We start from the raw sequence: 24,846 nt of genomic DNA, 5'->3' as shown, positions 1-24,846 counted from the left end.
CTGACTTCCACTTCTGTGCCGCATTTCTAATCAACAGTGCTATTGTTCACATTGGAAATAGACATTTTTATTTTTAGAAGTGATTTTCTTCTGGGTCTTGGAGTCCTTCTCTCAGGAGACTATCAAACTGGGATTTTGCATGTGAGAAATTGAGGACTCGAGACACAAGATGTTAAATATTGTTGTATCAATCCAAGCACAAAAACTGCAAAAAGAGCCAATCTGTCATAAATGACAAGTGCGACTATAAATAGTTGACACTGTGACCGACACAGTTTATAAACACTATAATCATTATCTTGAAGGTATTTTTAGGTCTCCTGTACAATTTAGTGGTGAGTAATTTGAAGTTCCCCGATCACCCATGCAGAATCTAGTCTTGGGAGTCACAAAGAACCAAGACCATCCATCATCATCGATGACTTCATATTTGTTCTCTCAATTGGGTCACAACCTCAACAATCTCTCCCACCTCATTGAAGGGGGTTCTCCATTTACTCCAGGGTGCTGGTTGTAGTCTCACGTTGGGTGGTGGTCCCATACATCATAATACCTCCTATTATGAAGGAAGAAGAACTAGAAGATTTTCCAGGACTTTGATATTAATGGTTTCCACTTAGAATAGGTCATTTTTATGAAATCAGTATTGGTGGGTCTGACACTCTGTGTCCTCAACGCTTCTTGCAGGAACTTCCCGGGGTTTGGCCACAGGAGTAGGGCAAGGGGGGTTCTCTATTTACTCCAGGGTGCTGGTTGTAGTCTCACGTTGGGTGCTGGTTCCATACATCATACCACCTCCTATTATAAAGGAAGAAGGACTAGAAGATTCTCCAGCACTTTGATATTAATGGTCTCCCCTTAGAAGAGGTCATCTTTATTAAATCAATGTTGGTGGGTCCGACAATTTGTGTCCTCAACACTTCTTGCAGGAACTTCCTGGGGTTTGGCCACAGGAGTAGGGCAAGGGGGGTTCTCCATCTACTTCAGGGCGCTGGTTGTAGTCTCACGTTGGGTGGTGGTTCCATACATCATACCACCTCCTATTATAAAGGAAGAAGGACTAGAAGATTCTCCAGCACTTTGATATTAATGGTCTCCCCTTAGAAGAGGTCATCTTTATTAAATCAGTGTTGGTGTGTCCGACAATTTGTGTCCTCAATGTTTCTTGCAGGAACTTCCCGTACACTGGGTTTGGCCACAGGAGTAGGGCAGCGGCTTATTTCCCGCGAGAATAAAAGTATCAGCCAATGCAATGTTAATTGTCTAGTTCTTCTTTCAGAGACATGTTGGGTGGTCTCCTTACACATTACGAGGTCCAGCAATCTCACCTCCACTCCTAAATATTTGACTACAAAGTACAGGGTGGGCCATATTTGTGGATACACCTGGGTAGGCCATGTATATGGATACACCTAAATAAAATAGTTGGTGCTATCAACTTACTGTTTGTGGCACATTAGTATATGGGAGGGGGAAACATTTTCAAGATGGGTGGTGACCATGGTGGCCATTTTGAAGTTGGCCATTTTGGATCCAACTTTATAAATGTCCCACCCAGGTGAATCCATATAAATGGCCCACCCTGTAGATGGAACTAAGGGGGTAAAAGAGATGTAGCCAAATGGCAAAAGACAAATTGGGTCCAGAATTAAGGTGCCATCATTTTCCCTATAGTGAAAAAGGATCTGGTGTTCGTTTTTTGGGTGTAGTTGGGTGTAGTTCCATTCCTAGCACTTTGCTTAAAGGCTTGTCCAGGACTATTTTTTTTAAAATATGGAGTTAAAAACTAATAGGCATGTAGTTGGTTTTAACTACCTGCCTGTTCTGCCTGTTTTACCCAGCACCGCCTCAAAGTAATCACTGACTGCTCCTACCAGCAGCTCTTCTTTTTTTTCTGCTCTATTGATGACTAATGACTGCTGATGTCATGCTGAATGGCTGCTGACTCCCTGCAGTTAGGCAGTGGGGAGCCGGCTGCCAATCAGCATGACATCTGCATTCATGCAGTGTCAAAAGAGCAGAGCGGAAGAGAAGTAGCCCTCCCATCAATGTGATGTCAGCAGAAGACACCGAATTGCTGGCAGGCTTGGACTCTGACCACTTTGTGCCAGTAGACATCAGTGTCACGGAAAACATGCAGGTATTTAGCAACTAGTAAAAAAATAAAATGGTCAGGAGCTGCTCAGGATTCTAAAAACAATTCTGTTTTCTTCCAAAAACAGCGCTACATCTGTCTACAGTTCATGCATGGTATTACAACAGACCATGGGTTGTGTCTGGTATTGAAACTCAGCCCTATTGATGTGAACGGAGACGAGCCGCAATACTGCGCACAACCAACGGTCATGGATGGCAATGTTTTAGATTTTTCTATTAGTTCCTTTTAAGGATTTGAAGACCATAAAGTTATGTAATACTCTTGGTGATCGGTTGATCCGTCTTAGAGGGATATATAGAATTGGAAACAAAATATATATATATTTTTTTATAGAAATTGCAGCAATCTTGTCCAAGAACTATGATATTTGCAATCCGAATGTGGCTGCAGTTCCAGGATAATACTGTGCACAAAGGGTGGCGCTGTTTCTAATAATAAAATCAAACAAAAAAAAACAAAAAAAAGAAAACAACACTTTTTTTTTTAGCTCATAAATCCCATTAGCAAATAAGACATAATTTGCATATTAAACATCCCGCTAAGAAGTGCACGTGTATCAAATTTGATGCATTTTTAAAAATGTCATAAAAGGTAAGCACCGAAGGCTTTCCGAAATGCCGTTCCTATTTTTTTTTTATCCTCGAGCACTCGGCTAATTAAAGGATACTGAAATTGTTTATCAATGTTTCAGTTTAAAGTGATGTTTGTTACAATTTTGTTTGACCAACTGTTGTTTTTAATCTCCAGTTGATCCAAGAGAAAAAAAAAATCCATTAAGATTAATTTTGCTCTGAAATCTTGGAATCCGTACAAAAACCTTAATGGGCTATTTCTTGTGTATTCCTAATTAACAGATTGCATACACTAATGCAAACTCCCAGCGGGGTCTAAATGCCGTTGCCGGGGTATATAAATGAAATCCAGTTCAATTATTTAATCTGAACCTTCAGGAGATAAATAGTCGGAATGTTTATAACTAAAAAGATAGGTTGTTGTTTTTTTTTTAAATCTGTCGGAAATTGACAAGTTGCTAATAACAAAACATAAACCACATCAAAGAAAAGAGGAAATAATAACAGAGCAGTCCCTATGTTATACCGGGCCAAGAAGAAACGATCAGCTGCAGCTTCACAAGAAGGGACATCACAGACATCAGAAATCCCCTGAAATGGAGCTTAGGGTAGAGCATGGTGCTACATGGGGCACTTATAGCTGATGTGCCGCCACATGGACAAGATGTAAGTGCCATGCAGCACAGTGCACAATGACGAGTGCCATCTGTACAGCTGTTATAACCTGGGCCTCTCCTGTATATAAACATATATGTACAGCTGGTATAACCTGGGTATCTCTTGTATATAAATATATATGAACAGCTGGTATAACCGGGGTATCTCCTGTGTATAAATATAATATTATTATTTATTTCTATAGCACCATTGATTCCATGGTGCTGTACATGAGAAGGGGTTACATACAAGTTACAGATATCACTTACAGTAAACTAACAATGACGGACTGATACAGAGGGGCGAGGACCCTGCCCTCGGGGGCTTACATTCTACAGGATTATGGGGAAGGAGACAGTAGGTTGAGGGTTGCAGGAGCTCCGGTGTCGGTGAGGCGGTAGCTCCGGTGTTGGTTAGGCGGTAGCTCCGGTGTTGGTGAGGCGGTAGCTCCGGTGTTGGTGAGGCGGTAGCTCCGGTGTTGGTGAGGCGGTAGCATCGGTAGTGATGAGGAGGCAGCGGGGTCAGTGCAGGCTGTAGGCTTTCCTGAAGAGATGGGTTTTCAGGTTCCGTCTGAAGGATCCGAATGTGGTTGATAGTCGGACGTGTTGGGGCAAACAATTCCCGAGGATGGGGGATATTCGGGAGGAGTCTTGGAGGCGGTTGGGTGAGGAGTGAATAAGTGTGGAGGAGAGAAGGAGGTCTTGGGAGGACCAGAGATCATGTGAGGGAAAATATTGGGAGATTAGTTCAGAGATATATGGAGGAGACAGGTTGTGGATGGCTTTGTAGGTCAGTATTAGTAATTTGAACTGGATACGCTGAGGGAATGGGAGCCAGTGAAGAGATTTGCAGAGGTGGGAAGGGGAGGAGTAGTGAGTAGAGAGATGAATTAGTCGGACAGCAGAGTTGAGGATGGACTGGAGAGGTGCAGGGGTGTTAGCAGGGAGGCCACAGAGGAGGGTGTTGCAGTAATTGAGGCATGAAATGATGAGGGTATGCACAAGCATTTTAGTAGATTGAGGGTTGAGGAAAGGACGGATCCTGGAGATATTTTTGAGCTGGAGGCGACAGGAGGTGGAGAGAGCTTGGATGTGCGGTTTGAAGGACAGGGCAGAGTCGAAGGTTACTCTGAGGCAGCGGACTTCCAGTACGGGGGAAAGCATGATGTCTTTAATTGCAATAGATAGGTCAGGTATGGAAGATCTATGGGATGGAGGAAAGAGCATGAGTTCAGATTTGTCCACATTGAGTTTGAGGAAGCGAGAGGAGAAGAAGGAGGACATGGCTGATAGACGCTTCGGGATTCTGGACAGCAGAGCGGTGACGTCTGGGCCAGAGAGGTAGATCGGAGTGTCATCGGCATAGAGGTGGTACTGGAATCCATGGGACTTTATGAGTTGTCCCAAGCCAAGTGTGTAGATTGAGAAGAGTAGGAGTCGTAGAACACAGCCTTGGGGGACTCCAACAGAGATTGGGTGGGATGAGGAGGTAGTGTGGGAGACACTGAATGTGCGGTTGGAAAGGTATGAGGAGATCCAGGATAGGGCGAGGTCTTTGATGCCAAAGGAGGAGAGGATCTGTAGTAAGAGGCAGTGGTCAACCGTGTCGAAAGCAGAGGACAGGTCTAGAAGGAGGAGTACAGAGTATTGTCCGTTAGCTTTGGCAGTAAGTAGTTCGTTAGTGATTTTGGTCAGGGCTGTCTCAGTTGAGTGATGGGGGTAGAAACCAGATTGTAGATTGTCAAAGAGCAAGTTAGATGAGAGGTGGGAGGAAATTTCAGCGTGGACGTGCTGCTCCAGGAGTTTGGAAGCGAATGGGAGCTACAGCATTGGGCGATACCAGGACATAGCTGTTGGATCGAGGGTTGGCTTTTTAAGGCTAGGCGTGATTGTGGCATGTTTGAAAGCAGAAGGGAAGGTGCCAGAAGATAGTGATAGGTTGAAGAGGTGGGTTAGGGATGGGATAAGTGTGGTGGTGAGGTTGGGGAGGAGGTGGGATGGGATGGGGTCGAGCGCATAGGCGGTGAGGTGCAATTTGGAGAGGAGGCAATTAAGCCCCCCTTCAGTGATGTTGGAGAGGGAGGTTATGGGGTTTGGGCATTGGTCTGGTATACAAAGGGGTTGCAGTGCTGGAACAATGAAGACTTGTCTTGTCTGGTCGATCTTATTTTTAAAGTGAGTGGCAAAGTCCTCAGCAGAGATGAGGGAGGTTGGAGGGGGCAGTGGGGGCGGAGGAGGGAGTTAAAGGTTTTGAATAACTGTTTGGGGTTGTAGGATAGGGAAGATACAAGGGTTTTGAAGTAGGCCTGTTTAGCAGAGGTGAGAGCAGATTTAAAAGCGAGTGTTGCCTATATTTATATATGTACAGCTGGTATAACCAGGGCATCTCCTGTATATAATTATGTATGTACAGCTGGTTTAACCTGGGCATCTCCTGTATATAATTATGTATGTACAGCTGGTATAACCTGGGCATCTCCTGTATATAATTATGTATGTACAGCTGGTATAACCTGGGCATCTCCTGTATATAATTACATATGTACAGCTGGTATAACCTGGGCATCTCCTGTATATAATTATGTAGGTACAGCTGGTATAACCTGGGCATCTCCTGTATATAATTACATATGTACAGCTGGTATAACCTGGGCATCTCCTGCATATAATCATATACGTACAGCTGGTATAAATCATACATCTTCTTGAATTTAGTGATATGAACCATGCTGGTATAACCTGGGCACATTTTTGTATATATTGATATTTGATTTTCTTCACACATATGCCGTTATATAAAGCTGAATAATAGAACTTGGTCTTGTTTTTTACAGGTGTATAGTAATGAATATTAGTAAACTTTCAGCAGCTATCCCAATTAACATGTATAAATAGTAGGAAATGAGACGATCAGCCCATCCGGTGCCCAATTTTGTCTGTTTTTACCCAGAATCTCTGACTTTTCTATTCCCCCTATAAAGAAGTGTAATCTGAAGTAGTATATAACACCAGCGAAATGAGTAATTAATGACTCACACACAAAATAATGAGCTGCGGCGCTCAGCACCTCCAAAATTAACAACATGACAACTTATCAGCTGTTTGTCACATTGATGCCTGTTGCCAAATCTTCTTCTTTTTTTTTTTACTTACGTTTTACATGAAACCTTCAGACCTTCCAGGGGAAGATAATTATATGTTTTCTCGCTAAAATATCGCCACACTTCTGCAGGAAACGTTAAACAGAAAAAACATGTAGCAGACGGAGGAGATAGTTATTTACCGTTTATTTAAGAACAAGGCTCTGTTTGGTATTCTTTATCACGGATGTGCTGATGTACAGTCATTGCAGAGACATGGACGGGTGCCAAGAATGGATTAATAATGGTAATTAAAATAATAAAACTATTATTAGTAGCAATATTAGTATTTTAAAGAATAGCTCCTAATGAAAACCTCTTTGAATAATCCATTTTTGTGCTGTTTTATGGCGAGTCTACTGCATTTTTCAACAGTTTTCCACTCGGCAATTTCTAACTTTCAGTTGACTCTGAGCTACTGGGTGTAGACTATCTGCTACAATGTATCCCATACACAGCACACATAGACACTATGAGATTCTGCCATATATACACTATGAGATTCTGCTTGCCTATCTCCATTTAGCACATTTCATTTTCAGAAACAGAATCAGCCTAGATGAAACTGCATTGCTAGTACTGAGCAGTGTATCTGTGAATCCAGGAGTGAGAAAAAACACTTCCTATTAGATTGTGTGCACACGTTGTCACATTTGTTCTGCATAGTTTTGTCACAAAACCTAAAGTATTTCCTGATGCCAGCAAAGTGATTGAGAACCATGAAGTCCTTATTGCTCCTTATTTGTCACTTGCAAATTTAAATTTGCAGCATGTCAATTCTTTCAGCGTTTTTGTTGCGGATTTCAGCCGTACTAATGAGTTGGAAAAAAATCTGCATGTTAAAAACGCATCAAAAGTGTTTTATGTTGCATTTTTCCTTCCAAAAGATGCAGAAATGGTGCAAAAATGTCTGCACCAAATACTTAACTTTCTGCTCAGTCGTTCTCTGTCCTCTTCCATAGATTACAATTGGCAGCTGTATTCTGATCTCTTTATTTTGATCCAGTTGTACCAGTTTTTCAGAGCGCAAGGGGAATTTAAGAGTCAGGCGAAGTGGCTCATAAGTGGAGAAAGAAAGTTGTATGAAAAAGTGTTCCCCCCTTCCTGATTTCCTATTCTTTTGATTCTTTGTCACATTTAAATGTTTCAGATCACCAAACAAATGTAAATGTTAGACAACACAAGCAACACAAAATGCTGTTTTAAAATGAAGGACTTTATTATTAAGGGAAAAAAGAAATCCAAACCTACAGGACCCTGTGTGAAAAAATGATTGCCCCCTAAACTGCAATCAAGTGTTTGTGATAACTGACAATTTTTACAATTAGGAGGAATTTTGGCCTAGTTGTTGTAATTCAGCCACATTGGAGGTTTCCGATCATGAATCGTCTTTTTAAGGTCATGCCACAGTATCTCAATCTGATTAAACTTTGACTAGGCCACTCCAAAGTCTTAATTTTGTTTTTCTTAAGCCATTCAGAGGTGGATTTGCTGATGTGTTTTGGATCATTGTCCTGCTGCATAACCCAAGTGTGATTCAGCTTGAGGTCACGAACAGATGGACAGACATTCTTCTTCAGGATTTTTGCTAGACAGCAGAATTCATGGTTCCGTTTACCACAGCAAGTCTTCCAGGTCCTGAAACAGCAAAACAGTCCCAGACCATCACACTACCACCACCTTATTTTACTGTTGGTATGATGTTCCTTTTCTGAAATGCTGTGTTACGTCTATGCCAGATGTAATGGGATATACACCTTCCAATCAGTTCAAATTTTGTATTGTTAGTCCACAGGGTAAGACTTGGGGCTCATCATGATGTTTTCTGGCAAAACTGAGACGATCTTTTATGTTCTTATTGCTCAGCAGTGGTTTTCATCTTGGAACTCTGCCATGCACGCCATTTTTTCTTGTTTCTTTCTTATGGTGGAGTTATGAACACTTACCTTAATTGAGTCAAGTGACGCCTGTAGTTATTTGGATGTTGTTGTGGGGGTCTTTTGTGACCTCTTGGATTAGTCGTCGCTGTGCTGTTTGGGTGATTTTGGTAACCCAGACAATCCTGGGAAAGTTCACCACTATTCCATGTTTTCGCCATTTGTGGATAATGGCTCTCACTGTGGTTTACTGGAGTCCCAAAGCTTGAGAAAAGTCTTGATAACATTTTCCAGATTAATATATCTCAATTACTTTGTTTCTCATTTGTTCCAGAATTTCTTTGGATCGTGGCATGATGTCTAGCTTTTGAGGATATTTTGGTCTACTTCACTTTGTCAGGCAGGTTCTATTTAAGTGATTTCTTGATTGAGAACAGGTGTCACAGTAATCAGGCCTGCGTGTGGCTAGGGAATTTGAACAAAACTTCCTAAAGATGTGATCAACCACAGTTAATTTATGTTTTAAGGGTGGGAGGGCAATCACTTTTTCACACAGGACCCTTAGGTTTGGATTTCTTTTTTCCTTAATAATAAAGACCTTCTTGTAAAAACTGCATGTTGTGATTACTTGTGTTATATTTGTCTAGTATATAAATTTGTTTGGTGATCTGAAACATTTAATTGTGACAAACATGCAAAAGAAAAGGAAATCAGGAAGGGGAAAAACACTTTTTCGCACAACTGTATGTTAGGTGTCGAGTTCCCGCCGTTGCACAGGGGGAATCTCGAACCACCTCCGCTGCGGTCTCCCATTCTTCTCCAGCCGCAGTGGAGCCTGCTCAGCAGAGACGTCGGTCCCAGCGCCTGGCTCAGGCAGATACCGTGCACTTGGTTACTGTTGATCTTCCAGGCTCAGCCATTGTAACCAGCACTGTTCAGCGGCGAGCAGACGCTCCTGGGACTAAGTCCTGCTTTTCCTCTACTGAGCATGCCCAAGGGACGACCTCTTATTGGAGGTCGAAGGTCACATGCTCAGGTTCTGTAGCAGCTCTTATTGGACCACTAGGAAGGTCCTGGAAAGCTTCCTCTATAAAAGGTTTGCATGGCCGCACGGCCATCGTCAAGGTAGTCTAATTAATCTGATGGGTCCCTGACCTCCCTGTCCAAATGTGAATACATACCGAAGACTAATGTCTGTTTGCTTGGGAGAATGTGGACACCTCTCTCAGTAAAGCCTACAAATGGGTTGGCTGGAACCAAGTGTGATTAGATATAATTAAAAACCACATGGTGAAGGGAGAAGTGCTCAGTCAAAAGCGCCAGATAGTGCCATCCAGCACCAGGCACAATCTACACTGCGTCTAACCAGCAGTGACCGCCAGTGTAGAGCTGTACGCACTCTGTGTGGCTATCTCCTGATTATCCTGACAATCCGTCAGTGTAGGGTGGGAACTCCCGCTTGATCCCAGCATCTGACACAGGGCATCCTCAAAAGCCCCCAAGGGTCAGAGCGGGATCAATCACCAGCATAGTGAGGGTGAATTGCAGGGATCCCACTAGTATCCATGTGCCGCACCCTGTGACTGCTAACAGGGCACAGCGTCACCTTTATTTCCTGCGACTCTGTGGAGCAACAGAGTTCGCCCCTATACAGACCGGGTGACGGAACCCGTGTCTATTCTGGCGTAGTACCGCCATATAGCGCCTCCATTAACTAGCAGCAGGTTCCACTCCTGCACGGTGGACCCCGGGCTGCGAACGCAACTTTACTATCTTTATATCTACTCTGTGCATTCCGCCAACCCTAACACTGTGTTTTTCTGATAACAACAACTTTCTTTTTTTGTTTTTGCTTGCACTATTATTGCATGCAAGCTCATGCAGTTCTTAAGTGCAATGATCCAGATTGCCACAGGTACATTGTACTCAACTTTTGTTGATTGCAATAGGTCCATACTGTATCGCGGCATGCCGTGTCTCTGACTGCTGCAACCCTTGCAGTCAGCAAATCATCTCATTAAAGTGATCACTGTTACTTCAACAAAACTTTGCATAAATCAGGAGCCTGTCTCTATTTAGAAACAAAAATGAAAGAAATTGAGCAGCGTAACTGTGAATCCAGAGGTAAGATAAAACACTTACTTTAAAACAGCAACTCCAACAATATATCTCGCTTCTTATCCCTCTACAGCAGATTACAATAGGCAGCTGTAATCTGATCTCTCTGTTTTGATTCCAATCGGTTACTTTTAGAGTACTTGATGAATTCAAAAGGCTGGTGAAATGGCTCATAAGTGGAGAAAGAAGCATATTTCTCTGATAAATAGCAAAACTTTTTTTTTTTTTGCTTGCACTATTATGGCAATGTAGTTGACTGATATACAACCACACTGCCTTGTCTATGATTTGAACCCATACAATCAGCAAAATGGATTTATAGTGTCACTACAGAGTCCTATTGGCCCTTTAATAAACATCCAGATGTCATCCATATGTGTGGCTTTGATATCATACTGTATGGGGTACAATGGCCGGGGGGCTCCTTTGGCACCAGAGCCCAGGTGTGACTGCAACCTGTATAGCTATGACTCTCATCTCACCCCAATTAAAGGCAATAAATCCCGTTAAATGTTCCTTTAAATACCAGATGAGTGTAATGGAGTAATTTAATTTCCAGTGTTATTTTTAGTCTGCTTTCTCTTGATCTACTCATCGCTGTTTCTAGCCAGATCTACAGATCTTAGGGAACAGCTTGCTTTCAAGACACGAGTTTGGCGACTTTCCATAACCTTTCTCCTTCAGACCCAGGATGAGCTTCACTGAAACTACAGTAATCCTGAAGGAAAATATAGATCATTGCAAAGGAACCATATTATGATGTAACCGTATAATTATAGCAACAATGTTACAGATCATGGCAAGAAACAAGGGGAGAAGTGAAAAAAAAATAAAGGAAATGATGTTAGAACTTACCGCGTGAATATTCTCTGCAAACTAGAAACATTGTGACACATCATTTAAAGGGGTAATTCCCTCGTTACAATGGTCACTGCCACTTCAACAAACTTTGCGTAAACCAGCAGCACAAGTGAATATAAGACTTTTTATGAACTGAACCCGAACTTAAACCACAACCCGAACCTCATTTACAACAATGGAGACCCGAACTTTGGATCTGGGAAAAATGTCTCTCTCTGCAACAGACTTTCCCCAGAACTCTGAACATTGCAACGGACTTCCCGGAGAAATCCGTGTTCGTTGCTTGGCAACGGACGCTAACATTCCGGGTCAAACGCTGAACTTTTAAGTTCCGGTTTGCTCATCTCTAGTAATAGTAGAAGTAGAAATAAAAATAGTGGTAGCAATAATAGTAGGAGTAGTAGTGGTAATAGGAGGAGCAGTAATGGTAGAAGTAATGGCACCAATAATAGTTGTAGTAACAGTAGTAAAAGTAATAGGAGAAATAGTAATAACAGTAGCATTAATAGCAATAAAAGTAATAATAGTGGTAACAGTAGTAGTAATAGTGGTAGTAGAAATAGTAGTGATAATAGTGGGAGTAGTAGTAGTAATAGGAGGAGGAGTAATGGTAGAAGTAATGGCAGAAATAATAGTTGTAGTAACAGTAGTAGAAATAATAGGAGAAATAGTAATAACAGTAGTAGTAATAGCAATAAAAGTAATAATAGTGGTAACAGTAGTAGTAATAGTGGTAGTAGAAATAGTAGTGATAATAGTGGGAGTAGTAGTAGTAATAGGAGGAGGAGTAATGGTAGAAGTAATGGCAGAAATAATAGTTGTAGTAATAGTAGTAAAATTAGTAGGAGAAATAGTAATAACAGTAGTAGTAATAGTAATAAAAGTAATAATAGTGGTAACAATAGTAGTAACAGTGGTAGTAGAAATAGTAGTGGTAATAGTGGGAGTAGTAGTAGTAATAGGAGGAGGAGTAATGGTATAAGTAATCGCAGAAATAATAGTTGTAGTAATAGTAGTAAAATTAGTAGGAGAAATAGTAATAACAGTAGTAGTAATAGTAATAAAAGTAATAATAGTGGTAACAATAGTAGTAATAGTGGTAGTAGAAATAGTAGTGATAATAGTGGGAGTAGTAGTAGTAATAGGAGGAGGAGTAATGGTAGAAGTAATGGCAGAAATAATAGTTATAGTAACAGTAGTAGAAATAATAGGAGAAATAGTAATAACAGTAGCAGTAATAGTAATAAAAGTAATAACAGTGGTAACAATAGTAGTAATAGTCGTAGAATTAGTAGTATAAATAGTAATAATTGGAGTAATTGTGGGAACAGTAGGAGTAGTAACAGTGGTAGTAGAAATAGTAGTGACAATAGTGGGAGCTGTAGTAGTAATAGGAGGGGGAGTAATGGTAGAAGTAATGGCAGCAATAATAGTTGTAGTAATAGTAGTAGAAATAATAGGAGAAATGGTAATAACAGCAGTAATAGTGGTAATAGTAGCAATAATAGTACTGGTTGTAATAGTAGTGGAATTAGTAGTATAAATAGTAATAATCATGGTAATAGTAGGAGTAGAAATAGTACAAATAATAGATATAATAGTAGAATGGTAGTAGTAATAATTGTAGTACTAATAGTAGTAGAATTAATAGTATAAATAGTAGTAATAGTAGCAATAATAGTAGTGGTAGTAATAGTAATATAATTTGTATTATAAATACGGTAGTAATAATAGTAGTAATTGTGTTAATAGTAGGAGTAGTAATAGTAGAAATAATAGATATAATAGTAGAAGAGTAGTAGTATTAATAGGAGTAGAATTAGTAGTATAGATAATAGTAGTAATAGCAATAATTGTAGAATAGCAGTAGTATTAGTAGTCGTATCGTGTCTCCTTTTTTGCAGCCTTGCTGGAATAATTTTAATAAGTTGAGCTGCAATACTCAATGTAGCTCGCAGACAGGTGGGGCGCTGTTTCTGAAATTTCTGACGCCTAGACGCGGCCGTCGTGTCGCTCCCCGGCGTCTCCATGGTCTCCGTTACACACTTACTATTTGATTTTGAAGTCATTTTGAAAAGTGCTTGGAAGAAGCTTTTTAAAACGCATAGATGCTTATTGGAGAAGCTCTTTGTGTTGGAGGCCCGCCCGGGGAGGACGGACCCTGGCCGTGAGCCCATTTCATTTCCACACAGATGTTCATCTTAAAGGGGTTATTTAGTTTCGAAAATACCCAGATAGAGAATTGTGAGTTAGTAAAGAGGAGACGGAGGGGAATCTGTCGCTCTGGAGGACCCTCGTCTACTGCCTACTAACCTAGAACCTCCATGCATTTATATATAGAACTAATTGATTTCAAGGGGCAATTTGTGATGCTTCATTTCCCCCTATGATGGCGCTGCGGAGGAACTAAACATTTGCTGCAAAATGTTTACTGCAGTCCGAAACGCATCGCTAGGAATCCAGGAAAGTAACAGTCTGTCATCAGCTTCATTTTTGAAAGAAAAGGATTGTAAAAACTAGAGAATCCCTTTAATTTTTATTATCAACGTTTAATATCTATTTCTTTTGATTAAAACACTCACCGTGTTTATTGATGGGTCAGGAAATCAATCCATCTTGCAACATGTTTTAACTTAACTACTATATGTGGCAGCAAACTTCCTATTTTATGTCTGATACTTAAAGTTCTAAACTAAACTTCTAGTAAAACAGTCATAGAATCAAAGAACAGAAAATTGCTGTATCCAGACATTAAAGTAAGATAGAGCAATTCCATTACTAATCTTTTCATCATTAGTATAATTAGTGACTATCAGTGTGGTAGTTAATAATAGCATTTATACTAGGTAATTAATTCAACATTTTTAATTGCTTTAATGGTATATAACGTATATGGTGCGTGTGTAATAAATATATAGATAGAGATATAAATATATATATAGATAGATATAAATATATGTATAAATAGATATAAATATATATAGATAGATAGAGATATAAATAGATAGATAGATAGATAGAGATATAAATATATGTATAGATAGATATAAATATATGTGTAAATATATATATATATATACTAGATGGTGGCCCGATTCTAACACATCGGGTATTCTAGAATATGTATGTATGTATATAGCAGCCACATAGTATATAGCACAGGCCACGTAGTATACAGGAGCCATGTAGTATATAGCAGACAAATACTACGTGGCCTGTGATATATACTATGTGGCTGCTATATACATACATACATATTGTAGAATACCCGATGTGTTAATACAGGCCACGCAGTATATAACAGTGGCCACGCAGTATATAACACAGCCCAAACAGTATATAACACTGGCCACGTATATAGCAGCCCCTGTGTGAGCGCTGACTGGAGGGGAGTATGGAGCTGGCGCCGGGCACTGATTGGACGGAAGTTGGGACGGACTAATTCTCGGCCGGAGTGTGCCCGTCGCTGATTGGTCGCGGCAGCCAGGACAAGCAGCTGGCGAGACCAATCAGAGATGCAGGATTTCCGTTACAGACAGAAGGACAGACAGAAAGACGGAAGTAACCCTTAGACAATTATATAGTAGATATCTAATATATAAAGCTGAATGTGTGTGTATGTATGTCCGGGATTGGCATCTGCACCGTCGCAGCTACAGCCACAACATTTTGCACAGTCACACGTCTGGACCCCGAGAGCGTCATAGGCTATGCTGTGAGGCAAAATTTTAACCCCGTGCTTTCCAATTCACCAATTTAGCCCCTATCTACATAATGGGGAAAAAGTGAAAGGAAAAGTGTTGGAGGCAAATTGACAGCTGCCAGATGTGAACAAGGGGGGCATAAAGAGTGAGAGCGATGGCGCCAAAGAGTATATACCATACAGTTGCTAAGGTGGGGCCCCGACATGGGATACTCACCACACACGGGGATATAAACACACACACAAAATGCGCCACACACTACCACATGCTTGAACACATATCACCCTCAGCACACATTTCACCACACATACACCAACCTCGCCACATAAAAGTCAAAACACAAAAGTCGCCGCTCGAAACTCGCAACGCGCAAAACTCGCCACATGCAAAAACTAGGCTCACGCAAAACTCGCCACAAGTGCAAAACTCACCTCATGGGAAAACTCACCACATGCAAAACTAGGCTCAAGCAAAACTCGCCACGCGTGCAAAACTCACCTCATGGGAAAACTCGCAACACGCAAAACTTGCACACATGGAAAAATTGCCACATGCACAAAAGTTGCAACACATACAAAAGTTGCCTCACACAAAACTTGCACATACTCAAAACGCAAGACACATAAAACTCACCACGCGCAAAACTCGCCATGCGCAAAACTTGCTGCACACAACTTGCTACACTAACCTGTCACATGCAACTCGACACACAAAAAGTTGCTACACAAAACTCTTCTCACAAAAGTGGCTACATGCATGTTGCCACATGCAACTCAACACACACAACTTTACACATGAAACTCGCCCTAAAACACACACAAGTCTGGTATTATTCTTCAAACATAAAAATCTGATTAATAAGCAGACAAACTACAAGAGCAACAAATGTACCATATAGGAAATACGGCAGCTGTCAGTCACATGACCTGTCTATTATGTGTATGTGTGAGCTAATATATACTGCCAGGGGGGAGGCTTCCTGTTGGCTGGGGATTTATCAGGCTGCCAATTTAGCTTACAAATACTGAGGTAAAAATACTGACCAAATAACGTGTGAACGCGGTCTAATACAGGAGGAGATGACATACAGATATATACTATATACAGGGGAGATGACACACAGGTATATAATATATACAGGAGGAGAGGAGATGACATACAGGTATATATTATATACAGGGGAGATGACACACAGGTATATAATATATACAGGAGGAGATGGCATACAGATATATACTATATACAGGAGGAGATGACACACAGGTATATACTATATACAGGAGAGATGACACACAGGTATATACTATATACAGGAGCAGATGACACACAGGTATATACTATATACAGGAGGAGATGACACACAGGTATATACTTTATACAGGGGAGATGACACACAGATACAGTGGGGCAAAAAAGTATTTAGTCAGTCAGCAATAGTGCAAGTTCCACCACTTAAAAAGATGAGAGGCGTCTGTAATTTACATCATAGGTAGACCTCAACTATGGGAGACAAACTGAGAAAAAAAAATCCAGAAAATCACATTGTCTGTTTTTTTATCATTTTATTTGCATATTATGGTGGAAAATAAGTATTTGGTCAGAAACAAACAATCAAGATTTCTGGCTCTCACAGACCTGTAACTTCTTCTTTAAGAGTCTCCTCTTTCCTCCACTCATTACCTGTAGTAATGGCACCTGTTTAAACTTGTTATCAGTTTAAAAAGACACCTGTGCACACCCTCAAACAGTCTGACTCCAAACTCCACTATGGTGAAGACCAAAGAGCTGTCAAAGGACACCAGAAACAAAATTGTAGCCCTGCACCAGGCTGGGAAGACTGAATCTGCAATAGCCAACCAGCTTGGAGTGAAGAAATCAACAGTGGGAGCAATAATTAGAAAATGGAAGACATACAAGACCACTGATAATCTCCCTCGATCTGGGGCTCCACGCAAAATCCCACCCCGTGGGGTCAGAATGATCACAAGAATGGTGAGCAAAAATCCCAGAACAACGCGGGGGGACCTAGTGAATGAGCTGCAGAGAGCTGGGACCAATGTAACAAGGCCTACCATAAGTAACACACTACACCACCATGGACTCAGATCCTGCAGTGCCAGACGTGTCCCACTGCTTAAGCCAGTACATGTCCGGGCCCGTCTGAAGTTTGCTAGAGAGCATTTGGATGATCCAGAGGAGTTTTGGGAGAATGTCCTATGGTCTGATGAAACCAAACTGGAACTGTTTGGTAGAAACACAACTTGTCGTGTTTGGAGGAAAAAGAATACTGAGTTGCATCCATCAAACACCATACCTACTGTAAAGCATGGTGGTGGAAACATCATGCTTTGGGGCTGTTTCTCTGCAAAGGGGCCAGGACGACTGATCCGGGTACATGAAAGAATGAATGGGGCCATGTATCGTGAGATTTTGAGTGCAAACCTCCTTCCATCAGCAAGGGCATTGAAGATGAAACGTGGCTGGGTCTTTCAACATGACAATGATCCAAAGCACACCGCCTGGGCAACGAAGGAGTGGCTTCGTAAGAAGCATTTCAAGGTCCTGGAGTGGCCTAGCCAGTCTCCAGATCTCAACCCTATAGAAAACCTTTGGAGGGAGTTGAAAGTCCGTGTTGCCAAGCGAAAAGCCAAAAACATCACTGCTCTAGAGGAGATCTGCATGGAGGAATGGGCCAACATACCAACAACAGTGTGTGGCAACCTTGTGAAGACTTACAGAAAACGTTTGACCTCTGTCATTGCCAACAAAGGATATATTACAAAGTATTGAGATGAAATTTTGTTACTGACCAAATACTTATTTTCCACCATAATATGCAAATAAAATGTTAAAAAAACAGACAATGTGATTTTCTGGATTTTTTTTTCTCAGTTTGTCTCCCATAGTTGAGGTCTACCTATGATGTAAATTACAGACGCCTCTCATCTTTTTAAGTGGTGGAACTTGCACTATTGCTGACTGACTAAATACTTTTTTGCCCCACTGTATATACTATATACAGGGGAGATGACACACACACATATATACTATATACAGGGGAGATGACACACAGGTATATAATATATACAGGAGGAGATGACATACAGGTATATACTATATACAGGGGAGATGACACACAGGTATATAATATATACAGGAGGAGATGACATACAGATATATACTATATACAGGAGGAGATGACACACAGGTATATACTATATACAGGAGAGATGACACACAGGTATATACTATATACAGGAGCAGATGACACACAGGTATATACTATATACAGGAGGAGATGACACACAGGTATATACTGTATACAGGGGAGATGACACACAGGTATATACTATATACAGGAGGAGATGACACACAGGTATATATACTATATAGAGGGGAGATGATGCACATATATACTATATACAGGAGGAGATGACACACAGATATATACTATATACAGGAGCAGATGACACACAGGTATATACTATATACAGGAGGAGATGACACACAGGTATATTATTATTATTATTATTATTTATTATTATAGCGCCATTTATTCCATGGCGCTTTACATGTGAGGAGGGGTATACATAATAAAACAAGTACAATAATCTTGAAAAATACAAGTCACAACTGGTACAGGAGGAGAGAGGACCCTGCCCGCGAGGGCTCACAATCTACAAGGGATGGGTGAGGATACAGTAGGTGAGGTATATACTATATGCAGGAAGAGATGACATACAGGTACATATATATACAGGAGGAGATGACACACAGGTACATACTATATACAGGAAGAGATGGCTTACAGGTATATACTATATACAGGAGGAGATGACACACAGATATATACTATATACAGGAGGAGATGATATACAGGTATATACTATATAAAAGAGATGACCCATAGGTATATAGCGGAGGAGATGACATACAGCAGGTATATACTATATACAGGGGAGATGACATACAGGTTTATACTATATACAAGAGATGACATGCAGGTATATACTATATACAGGAGGAGATGACATACAGGTATATAATATATACAGAAGAGATGACATACAGGTATATACTATATACAGGAGGAGATGACACATAGGTATATACAATATACAGGAAGACATGACATACAGCCGGTATATACTATTTACAGGGGAGATGACATACAGGTATATACTATACACAGGAGATGACATACAGGTTTATACTATATATAAGGGAGATGACAAACATGTACATACTGAGGGGAAAATGAGAGGTGTGAGGTGAAAATGAGAAGATGCGAGTGCAAAATGAGAGGAGTGAGGGAAAATAGTGGAGTCATCGGAAAATGACAGATGTGAGGTCAAAATGACAAGTGTTAGAGGGGAATGAGAGGAGTGAGGGGGAAAATAAGAGGAGTGAGGGGGAAAATGAGAGATGTAAGGGAGAAAATCAGAGATGTGAGGGGGAAAATGAGCGGCGTGATGGGAAAATAAGAGAAGTGAGGTGCTATAACTAACCACAGATATTTACTATGCCCAGGCAACGCTGGGCTCTTCAGCTAGTATATAGATATAAATATATGTATAAATAGATATAACTATATGTATAGATATAAATATATGTATAAATAGATATAAATATATGTATAAATAGATATAAATATATGTATAAATAGATATAAATATATGTATAAATAGATATAAATATATGTATAGATTGATATAAATATATGTATAAATAGATATAAATATATGTATAGATAGATATAAATATATGTATAAATAGATATAACTATATGTATAGATAGATATAAATATATGTATAAATAGATATAAATATATGTATAGATAGATATAAATATATGTATAAATAGATATAAATATATGTATAGATAGATATAAATATATGTATAAATAGATATAACTATATGTATAGATAGATATAAATATATGTATAAATAGATATAACTATATGTATAGATAGATATAAATATATGTATAAATAGATATAAATATATGTATAAATAGATATAACTATATGTATAGATAGATATAAATATATGTATAAATAGATATAAATATATGTATAGATAGATATAAATATATGTATAAATAGATATAAATATATGTATAAATAGATATAAATATATGTATAGATAGATATAAATATATGTATAAATAGATGTAAATACATGTATAGATAGATGTGCTCATTTATGCCCATTTCCTGCTATTACAGAATTACATCTATTCTATATTTATTGTCAGATGATCAAACATTATGAATTACTGTAGATTAGATTTTAATCATATGGATAGTCACCAGTAAGTTAAATTATCTGTACTGGAGTTTAAGAAATCCCAATATACAAACATTATTATTCCTCAAAATTTTGGAACATTATATCTTTTTTTCAATAAATTTTCAGGAATAGAATTATCTATACAGTAGAAATAAAACAGAACGCACTTTCAGACATACATAAAATCTTTCACTGAGCTCGGTCTTTCATTCGGCTCAGACTGTAGTGATGGCTTAATGCGCCACATTTTATGTTAGAATGATGCTACTCGCTCCACGCTGGCGGCAAATAATACTTCTATAAGCTGCAGGCAAAGGCAAGGTCAGGCAGTATGTTAGCAAGTCAAGCTAGAGATTTAGAAGCGGCGGCCTGTTTGCCACTAACGGTTGATATTATGATAGTGATTGGTAGTTGTACATAAAGATCTTACTAAATACATGTGCCGGGGCTGAGCTTCATAGCGCTCTGTTACTTTTATGCACAACATGAAACAAAAAAAAACACTGCTGTTTAATCTCGTTACCAGTATAAAAGACATCTGTCCACACACTCAATCACACTCCAACCTCTCCACCATGGCCAAGACCAAAGAACTGTCTAAGGACACCAGGGACAAAATTGTAGACCTGCACAACGCTGGGATGGGCTGCAGGACAATAGGCAAGAAGCTTGATGAGAAGTCAACAACTGTTGGCACAATTATTAGAAAATGGAAGAAACAGAAGATGACCGTCAATCTTCCTCGGTCTGGGGCTCCATACGAGATCTCACATCATGGGGTAAGGAATAAGCATGATTCTGAGAACAGTCAGGAATCAGCCCAGAACCATATGGGAGGACTGGTCAATGACCAGTTAATAACACACACCAGCACATGTCCAGGCCTGTTTTAATTCTCCAATGGCCATCTGGATGATCCAGTGGAGGCATTTGAAAAAGTCATATGGTCAGAGGAGACCAAAATAGAACTTTTTGGTATCAACCCCCAGAATGCAAACCCAAAAACGCTGTCCCAACCGTGAAGCATGGTGGGGGAAATATGATACTTTGGGAGTGTTTTTCTGCAAAAGCAATGAGATGATTGCACTGTATTCAAGGGAGAATGGAAGGGATTATAAGGCGCAAGATTTTGGCCAAAAACCTCCTTCCCTCAGTAAAAGCATTGAAGATGGGTCGCAACTTGATCTTCTGCATGACAATGACCCGAAACGTAGAGCAAGGGTAACTAAGGAGCTGCTCAGCAAGAAGCATTACAAGGTTCTGGAGTGGCCTAGCCAGTCTCCAGACCTGAACCCAATAGAAAATCATTGGATTGAGCTGAAACTCAATGTTGCCCAGAGACAGCCCCGAAACCTGAGAGATCTGGAGAAGATCAGTATGGAGGAGGGGGCCAAAATCCCTGCTGCAGTGTGTGCAAACCTGGTCAAGAACTACAGGTTCACAGGTGAAGTGTACCTATGATAAAAATTACAGACCTCTCCATTCTTTCTAGGTGGGAAAACTTACAAAATCGGCAGCGTATCAAATACTTATTTTCCCCACTGTATCTATCTATTATCTATCTATCTAAAAAATGCAAAAATGTATGCAGTACTCAAAGGATAAATATTGGAAAAGTGCAAAAAGATTAATTAGCCCATGTGTAAATGTGTAACTAAAACCTTTTGCACTTTTTGCGTTTCTACACTTTGAGTGCTACGTACTTTTTGCATTTTTGTATATTTTATTTGTTGAGCTGCTTCTTTAATCTCTTATCTATCATATCTATCTATTATCTATCTATCTACCGTATTTATCTATCATCTATCTATTATCTATCTATCTATCATATATCTATTATCTATCTATCTATCTATTATCTATCTCTATCTATCTATCTATCTTTCTATCTATCTTTCTATCTATCTATCTATCTATCTATCTCTATCTATCTATCTATCTATCATATATCTATTATCTATCTATCTATCTATTATCTATCTATATCTATCTATCTATCTATCTATCTCTATCTATTATCTATCTCTATCTATCTATCTATCTATATCTATCTATCTATCTATCTATTATCTATCTATATCTATCTATCTATCTATCTATCTATCTATCTCTATCTATCTATTATCTATCTATCTATCATATATCTATTATCTATCTATCTATCATATATCTATTATCTATCTATATCTATCTATCTATCTATTATCTATATCTATCTATCCATCTATCTATCTATTATCTATTATCTATCTCTATCTATCTATCTATCTCTATCTATCTATTATCTATCATCTATCTATCATATATCTATTATCTATCTATCTATTATCTATCTCTATCTATCTATCTATCTATCTATCTCTATCTATCTATCTATCTATCTATCTATCTATCTATCTATCTATCTATCAATCTATCATATATCTATTATCTATCTATCTATCTATCTATCTATCTATCTATCTATTATCTATCTATATCTATCTATCTATCTATCTATCTCTATCTATTATCTATCTATATATATCTATCTATCTATCTCTATCTATCTATATCTATCTATCTATCTATCTATCTATTATCTATTATCTATCTATACCTATCTATCTATCTATCTATCTATCTATCTCTATCTATCTATTATCTATCTATCTATCTATCTATCTATCTATCTATCTATCTATCTATCTATCTATCTATCTATCTATCATATATCTATTATCTATCTATCATATATCTATTATCTATCTATCTATCTATTATCTATCTATTATCTATCTATCTATCTATCTATCTATCTATCTATCTATCATATATCTATTATCTATCTATCATATATCTATCATCTATCTATTATCTATTATATATATATATATATGTTATCTATCTAGTATCTATCATCTATCTATTATCTATCTATTATCTCTATCTATCTATCTATTATCTATCTATCTATCTATTATCTATCTATCTATCTATCTATCTATCTATCTATCTATCTATTATCTATCTATCTATCTATCTATCTATCTATTATCTATCTATTATCTCTATCTATCTAATCTATCTGTTATCTATCTATTATCTATCTAATCTATCATCTATCTATCTATTATCTATCTATCTATCTATCTATCATCTATCTATTATCTATTATATATATATATGTTATCTATCTAGTATCTATCATCTATCTATTATCTATCTATTATCTCTATCTATTATCTATCTATCTATCTATCTATCTATCTATTATCTATCAAATTCAAATTCAAATTCAAATGAGCTTTATTGGCAGGACTAAGTACACGTTAGCATTGCCAAAGCATATGGTAAAAATACGGGGGTGGGGGAGGGGGGGCATATAGAGGTCCAGGGAATATCAAATTCCTTTTAGAGGATAGGGAATGTTTCCAGGGTGGGGTATAGGAGTCCATGACATATCGGGCTCTTTAGTCGGGGGATAGGGATATGTCCAGTGTTGGGGTACGGGAGTCCATGACATATCAGGCTCCTCTTAGTCTGTGGCAGGCACTGACATATTCCGCTGCTACGGCCACTGCACTTTCCTCTTCCCCCAGTATTATCGGCAGTTTCTCTTCCTCCTCCTTGGAGGTGAAGTCTGGGAGGAGATCAGACAGCCTCTTGAAGTGAGTGTCCCTCACTGCGGAGTATTTGGGGCACCTCAGCAGGAAGTGGGCCTCATATCTATCTATCTATCTATCTATCTATCTATCTATCTATCTATCTATCTATCTATCTATCTATCTATCTATCTATTATCTATCTATCTATCTATCTATCTATCTATTATCTATTATCTATCTATTATCTATCTAATCTATCTATTATCTATTATCTATCTATTGTCTATCTATCCTGTATCTATATTATAGCCATGCTTTTGGAAGCATCTGCGTCTTGTAAATGAACAGACCCTTTCTGCGATCTTCTACTTTATGTTAAGCAGGATGATCAGTGTAATTAGTGTTACCGTGGTGATTTGCAATCTTCATTCCAGTTATGTCATACAAGCATGCACGTATGGATGGCGGCTTCTATATCTTCTGTCTTTCGGCACAAGCAGAGAATACATTAACAATGCAGCGTTCATTTTGCAGATGATTGCACTCTTGCTATACCTTGCATGGACCATGTCACTAATTTATGACCATTCTTAGCATTTTTTCTTCAAAGGCTGCAGAGTAGTAATAAATTACCCGTAAACTAAGGGGCAGAGATATGCGGAGATGCACTACACCACCATTAGAGGTCATTCAGCTCGCATCCAGTCTCTTGTTTCTTCTTCCTCTTTTTCTTTTCTACCCCCCCCTTTTCATTCTCTCTCCTCTTCCGCCACACCCCTCTTTTTCTCCTATTTATGCTTCCTCCTTTTTTCTGCTTTTTTTGCCTCTGTTCTGATCCTTTCTTCCTGTAAACATCCCTCATTTCACCGTCATTTTCTTC

General features: G+C 39.0%; 2 protein-coding genes across 6 annotated transcripts in view; one reads left to right on the top strand and one right to left on the bottom strand.

Moving 5' to 3' along the window:
* LRRC4C (leucine rich repeat containing 4C) overlaps window positions 1-24,846 on the top strand; it is a 988,240-nt gene that overhangs the window by 390,858 nt on the left and 572,536 nt on the right. The window lies entirely within an intron of this gene.
* LOC138648583 (uncharacterized) lies at window positions 11,707-12,939 on the bottom strand. Its single transcript, XM_069738373.1, has one exon. The coding sequence runs from the start codon at window positions 12,937-12,939 to the stop codon at window positions 11,707-11,709; it is 1,233 nt and encodes a 410-aa protein (XP_069594474.1).

This window comes from Ranitomeya imitator, chromosome 9 (assembly GCF_032444005.1).
Source record: "Ranitomeya imitator isolate aRanImi1 chromosome 9, aRanImi1.pri, whole genome shotgun sequence".
NCBI lineage: Eukaryota > Metazoa > Chordata > Amphibia > Anura > Dendrobatidae > Ranitomeya > Ranitomeya imitator.
The sequence above is the reverse complement of the archived record's forward strand: the minus strand, read 5'-3'. Positions and strand labels throughout refer to the sequence as shown.

Bases quoted from the DNA above. Each gene is read 5' to 3' on its own strand.
- LOC138648583 (XM_069738373.1), bottom strand. From the start codon at position 12,939: ATGATTATTACTATTTATACTACTAATTCCACTACTATTACAACCAGT.